This window comes from Echinops telfairi, unplaced genomic scaffold, assembly GCF_000313985.2.
Source record: "Echinops telfairi isolate 266 unplaced genomic scaffold, ASM31398v2 ScPeMD7_7463;HRSCAF=8501, whole genome shotgun sequence".
Taxonomy (NCBI): Eukaryota; Metazoa; Chordata; class Mammalia; order Afrosoricida; family Tenrecidae; genus Echinops; species Echinops telfairi.
In genome coordinates, this window is record NW_022111363.1 from 4316261 (window position 1) to 4322776 (window position 6516).

The 6516-nt window shown below is 46.1% G+C and overlaps 1 protein-coding gene across 1 annotated transcript; it reads right to left on the bottom strand.

Annotated features, from left to right (window-relative positions):
- Positions 1–800: 800 nt before the first annotated feature.
- Positions 801–5931, bottom strand: LOC123520900 (40S ribosomal protein S17-like). Its single transcript, XM_045283574.1, has 3 exons — positions 5923–5931; positions 3268–3652; positions 801–904 (listed from the first exon to the last, which is right to left on the bottom strand). The coding sequence occupies exons 1-3, from the start codon at positions 5929–5931 to the stop codon at positions 801–803; spliced, it is 498 nt and encodes a 165-aa protein (XP_045139509.1).
- Between the last annotated feature and the right edge of the window lie 585 nt (positions 5932–6516).

Consider the following 6516-nt stretch of genomic DNA (forward strand, 5'->3'; position numbering starts at 1 on the left):
GATGCAAAGTCTTCCATTGTGTGTATGCACCACATTTCTTTATCCATTCTTCTACGGAGGGGCATTTGGGAGGTTTCCAGCTTCTTGCGATTGTGAACTGTGTGTGGCGCAGTGAACATGGGAGAGCATATGTCTGTTTGTGTTTTGTCTCATTTCTTTGGGGTGTGGCTGGGTCATGTGGCATTTCTGTTGCCAGTTGTTTTAGGGAGCGCCACATCGCTTTCCACAGTGGTTGTACCTACTACAGTCTCACCAGCAGAGCTTGAATCTCTCCACTACTGCGCTAGCATCTGCTGCCCTCCATTTTTGGTTGAATTGAGCTATCATTGTGGGTGTTGTTTTGAATTGCACCTCCCAGATGGCGAGTGAACGTGAGCATTTCCTTAGGTGTTTGTTGACCATTGAGTGCTGTCCTTTGTGAATTGTCTATCCATGTTCTTTTCCCCCTGTTAATTAGATTATTTGTTTTTCTCTTATGGAGGTCTTGCAGCATTCTATAGATTTTAGTCATTAGTCCCTTGTCCGTTGTGTCATTGCTAAAGATTTTCCCCCCCAATTCATGGGCTCTCGTTTAACTCTTTTGATAAAATCTTTGGGTGTGCCTAAGTGGTTTATTTTTAATAGGTCACTGTTTTGTCTCCCACTCTGTGTGCTTCCTTTATAATATTTGGTATTCTGTGTATGCCCTGCAACAGGGCCCTGGAGTTCGCACATTTTATTAAAATATACTTTGCCTTCTCGAGCTATGCTTCGAAGCCGTCTGTTCAGCTCTTGTCTGTGATTTTTTCTTCCATATGAGCTCAAGAGCAAGCTTTAGTTTTTTCTGACACCCATTTGGGGCTTGTCTTTCTTTCATCGCTTTTTGCTTTCTTCACGATGTCCTTGATGTCCTCCTGCAACTCATCTGGACATGAGATTCATTCAGATGGGACGTACTCTAATCATACTTTGGCTGTTAGACTTGTGTTCATTTTTTCCAGCGTCAACTTGAATTTGGATCTGGGCACTTGACTGTCAACCACGCTGTGGTCTCATGCTGATCGTCAACCTCATCCAAATGATCTATCTTTGTCCTGTTAGAGCTTAACGAAGGGGTCCCCATAGAGCATGTTTGAATTTGACCTCTTTCCCCACCATAGAAAAATTTTATGCTTTTTAAGGGTGGCTTTTGTGATATGTGAATGAATTATATCTCAGTTTATCACGAAGGCCACAGAATCTTGGGTAATGGCTGAACAGCAGGGGTAGGGAAATGAAAGAGGGAGAAGTAACACTGAGGTGCATGTGATACTCTGAATGCACTGGGATAGCCTACAACAGCGGTTCTCAACCTGTGGGTTGCAACCCCTTTGGGGGTTGAATGACCCTTTCACAGGGATTACCCAATTCATAACAATAGCAAAATTACAGTTAGGAAGTAGCAACTAAAATAATTTTATGGTTGGGGGTCACCACAACATGAGGAACTGTGTTAAAGGGTCTCAGCATTAGGAAGGTTGAGAAGGTTAAGGCCTACAAGCTGTGTCCTCGGCCTTGCTCCAGGTGCATTAAGCAATGTCCCCAAGCTCAACAGTGACAGATAAGGATGGCATCTTGGGTAAGGTGACCAGATTTTAACATTGGTAAAACGGGACAAAAGCAGGACACCATTGGTAAAACTCATATTCTGGTGAAATAGCCACATGGCAGCCAAAAACCGTATACCCTAGCTTGTCATACATTCTTTTAAAAAATTGGGACTTTTTAAAAACAGCGCGGGATGCGGGAAAGATTGTTAAAAATCGGGTCTGTCCTGCCAAAAGTGGGACGTCTGGTCACCTTATTCTTGGGGGGTAAAGAGTTTATCATTGGAACAGCAAACTGACCTCTAAGGGGGTGGGGGTGGGGAGAAGCTTTCTTTCCATTTTCTTCTCTTTATGAATTTCTTAGCTTTCTGCCAATTTCATCTGCAACAAGTCCTATTTAGGCTTCTATACCTTGCCATCAACCCAACAGCAGTGGTTTTGAGTTTGGATGCAGGCGCCGCAGTTTCAGGTTGAGTAAGTCAGTCACTTACCCCCAACCCCTCACAGCACAGTGGTGGGAAGAAGGGTAAACTACTGTTTTCTCTCCCCACACTCAGACTCAAGAGTCAGAATGAGAGGACCAGCTCTAAAGATAATGGGATGGTGGAGTGTGCCGTCCGATGCAGTTCCACCTCAGAGGACCTGTAGGACAGGGAGAAACGCCCCCATGGGTTTCCAAGGCTGAAATCTTTACAGGAGCAAATCATCCGGGTTCTCCTCCTTGCTATGCTGCTGGTGGGCTTCAAACATTGACCTTGCGATTTTCGTTGCCAAGCATTTAACCATTGTGCCACCAGGTGCCTTCAGAGTAATGTGTAGCTACTGATTTACTGGTTTCTCTTGGGTAACCTTCAGGTAGAAGGAGGCTTAGAAACCTGAGAACTTGTATCCCGAAAGTTGCATCTGACGTCTCTATCATGTAGCCAGGAGCCCTGGTGGCCTTGTGGGTTACTCATTGGGCTGCTAGCTGGAAGGTCAGCAGTTCAAAACCACCAGCTTCTGTGAGGTAGAAAAATCAGGCTGTCTGCTCGGATAAAGATTTACAGGCTTGGAAACCCACAGGGTTTATAGGTGCTCTGTCCTATAGGGTCACTATGAGTCATAATCAACTCGATGGCAGTGAATCTGGTTGTTGTTATTTTATTGGCGTGCCAGGTTTATTGAAAATTTTACAGCATTATGGAAAACATTCAAATGGCTCTACGTGTGTGTTAGACCAGGCTGACTAGAGAAACAAATCCAGAGACACTCACTCATATGTGTCTTTGAGAGAGTTTTATATCAAAGAGTAATTGTATATTAATAAAACATCCCAGACCAGTCCAGATCAAGCCAAAGTCTGACATTAGCCCTTAAGTCCAATAGTAGTCCATAAATCACTCTTCAGACTCACACAGTCACATGCAATGATGCAGAATGTAGAAAGATCATAGGCTGGTGGGTGCAAAGTCTTGTGGATCCGATGGTGGTGGACGCATCTCCAGGGCTCTGGCTGCCATCAGCATGGTTCCATGTGGCCTGTCAGCAGGAAGATGAAGCAGAGAGAGAGTATGGTCCACTTCCAGGGAGAGAGGAAGTTCCTCGAATTCTCATGAGAGGCCACACTAACAAGGAGGCATCATCAGGCTATGACCTGATTGACAGGCTAGACTCCACCCCCACCCTTATTTATCAGGCTGACATGAAATTATGTAACTACCACAAAGAGGCATTTTAAAATTCATCCCAACTGTGGGCTGAGTGGCCTGTAGGTTGGACAGACGGCCAAAGTCCAAGAGCTTCAACATTTCCTGAGTGTCTTGGTCCACTTTGATGATCCCCTGATCCTGTGCTGAGACCTGAGTAATATAATGACCTCTCCTTTCTCTCTCCTCTTCCTGCAGTGTGAGGAAGCTACCTCTCGTGGGGCCTCTCTGGACCCACTTCATCAAGGGTGTGACACGGCCCGCATTGCTGTTGTAGAGCTTCTTGCTGGGAGGAATGGCACTGGTTTGTGTGGAGGTTGTCCAGCGTGTGCAGTGCTTCTCATTGATGACCCGGGCCGCCTTCGTCTCAGTTTTGGTGTGAACTCGCACTGTTGCGGGTCCCTGATAAAAGAGATCTTTTTTTGTTTGTTTGTTTGAGCTAGGGAATCCTGGTGGCACAATGATGAAAGTGCTTGGTTGCTCACCAAGAAGTGGATGAGGGGAACCCACCAGCTACTTGCAGGAGAAAAATGTGGGCACAATGTGGGATTGCCCCATAAGCAAGGTAGACATGGGCTGGCTTGTAGTGAGTTCCGTATTTGTTCACCACATCCACGATTCTGCTCCTAGGCATGCTGGGGCAGCTGTCTCTCTCCCAAGCCCCCAAAGTCTCTTTTCAAGTTGACAATCCCTGACAGCGACAGAGGACCAGGTAAACATGGTAAGCAGGGACTTCTTTGTGCTTACTTACTAATGTGTACTGAACGATTGCACATGTTCTTCACGGCAGCTGTGGTGAAACTCCTGTGAGATTGTTTACAGTAAACACAGGTAAGCCGGTGCTCATTTTGCTCATTGAATAATTGGCTTCTGTGTGGCGTTTTTGTGGCTCCTTGAATACTCTGCTTTTATGTGGCGTTCGGCTTTCATCAAAGATTTAGAAGCTTAGAAACCTGATGGGGACTTTCTACTCTGTCTTTTAGGTTTGATCTGAGTCGGAGTCCACTTGATGGCATGGGCTAGATTATGTGCTGTTGTCGCTCCCTGAAGACACCTTCCCAACTTAGGGAATCCTAAAGGGTGGGGTACCAGCCCCCACAATCGAATGGGTCAAGGGCGGTTGTGTAATGGAGGGGTAAAATTACAGACATCAGACAAGGTAAAGCAGGCAAGTGCTCACCTCCCAGACAGCCATGACTTCAGTAGCCAGACCCATAGAGAGAGTGAGAATATATATTTAATTATTTTATTGGGGGCTCATACAATTCTCATCACAATCCACACATACACCCATTGTGTCAAGCGCATATGCACATTTGTTGCCCTCATAATTCTCAAAACAATTGCCTCCCACTCTAGCCCCTAATATCAGTTGCTCATTTTTCCCCTCCCTCCCCACTACCCCTTCCTCATGAGCCCTTCATAGTTCATAAATTATTATAGTTTTGTCATAAGTTACCCTATCCGATGTTTCCCTCCGCCCTCTTCTCTGCTGTCCATCCCCCAGGGAGGCAATACTTAGATTCTTGTAATTGGTTCCCCAGAGCGAGAATATATTTCCAACCAAGGCTTATCTACACTCAGGGGGTGTGCAAGACCCCCTAATTACAGGTAACCACATCGTATCAGGAAGGGGTTGTACAATAGGCATATGTGTAAGAGGAGGGGGACAAGCATGGGGTGTACACACAACAGGAAGGGGAGGCACTAGGGGCAGACACGTGACAGGAACGCATACATGTAACAAGGTGGGCGGGCTCTAGAGTCAAGATGGCAGCCTCCCTGAGGCTTAGTCCTCCCTGAGTTGGCTTGACCTTAGATGTCTTTGGGCTCTTCTTCAGGGGAACCATCCATTATCCTTATCAGGAGGGAGTGGGCCCCCACCTAGGGTGGGACAGTCTTTAGGGTCTGATTGCTCTATAGCTGATAAGCCTCAGGCAGATAACCTCTAAGCAGTCAGAGCCTTAGATTTGGCATATATTATGAGGGCGCAACGTGGGGAATAACTTTTCTGATTCCCACACTAAAGGAGATGGGGCTTCTGGTTCATGGAGTAGCCATTTTCAAAGAGAATTTAAATTTAGAGATAATCATTTTTTCTCCCTGCTCCCAAGCCTTCATCCCCAATGTATTCAGGGATGAAGTGAGAGCACCTGTCTGTTGTTGGCGGAGAAGAAAGCGTGTTGCCTATGACAACCAGCAGACCAGTTGAGGTTTACTGCTGCAGGTTCCCTGAGTCACCCTGGTAACCATCTTTGCAGGACATCTTCTGTGGGCAAGGGTTATGCATGAACTCAACCTATTGGATCCCCAGCTACCACCTTTTCCTGGGTGGCATCAGGGACCCTGGAAAATTCTACTCACTAGGGAAGAGTCAAAGTTTCTTTGATCCCCTGGAACCAGGCAGAACACCAAGAGGTCTTTCTTTAGAAAAATTAAAGACAGCAGCTACTCTGGGTATAGGTAGACAAAGAGTAAAGATGCAGTGTTGGGTTAGCCCATAAGCAAGGTAAGCATGGGCTGACTTGTGCTTCCTTGCTCATCTGTAGCGCAATTTCACTCTTTTTGCCTCATCAAATATTCTACTTTGAGGCATGGCTGGCATCTGTTTCTCTTCCAGCCACACAGCACCTTCCTACAGAATCAAAATCTGCAAATTTACAGTCCCTCACCCGGACCATGTCGTCAGTACGCAGGGTAAGTGCAAACTTACTTGTGTTTACTTTTTTAAAAAATCATTTTTATTAGGTAGTATTAAGTTAATTTTGGAGGAGAGTGAGGGGCCAGCCCCCACAGCTACTACTACCTATGGGTTCAGTAAGCGCAATTGTATGGTTGAGATATATATATATTATATTAAAGTCATTGAGAGCATGAGAGATAAAAGAGATATTACAATGATGCAGTCAGACACATTACATAGTAGCATTGCTCACCTCCGCCCCACTTGGTGGTCCTCGTGGGGCAAACCCAGCTATGAGAGCAGGAGCAGCCTTGGGGACCGAGAACCAGGGAGCCTCTCCTAGCCCAAGAGTCAGAGAGGGCCCCGGGAATCGGGGAGAGCTTCCCGGGCTCCGGAGAGAGCTTTTTCTTTATTGCTAACCAATCATTATATCACTTTAGGGGGCCATGATTACAGAATCACACGTCACAGGAAGGGGCAGTACAATAGGCATACACATTGTAGGAAGGGGATCTATGATAGGCATAAGCATAACAGGAAGGGGATGAGCTAGGGGTGTGCCCATAGGAATGGGAAGGTCTAG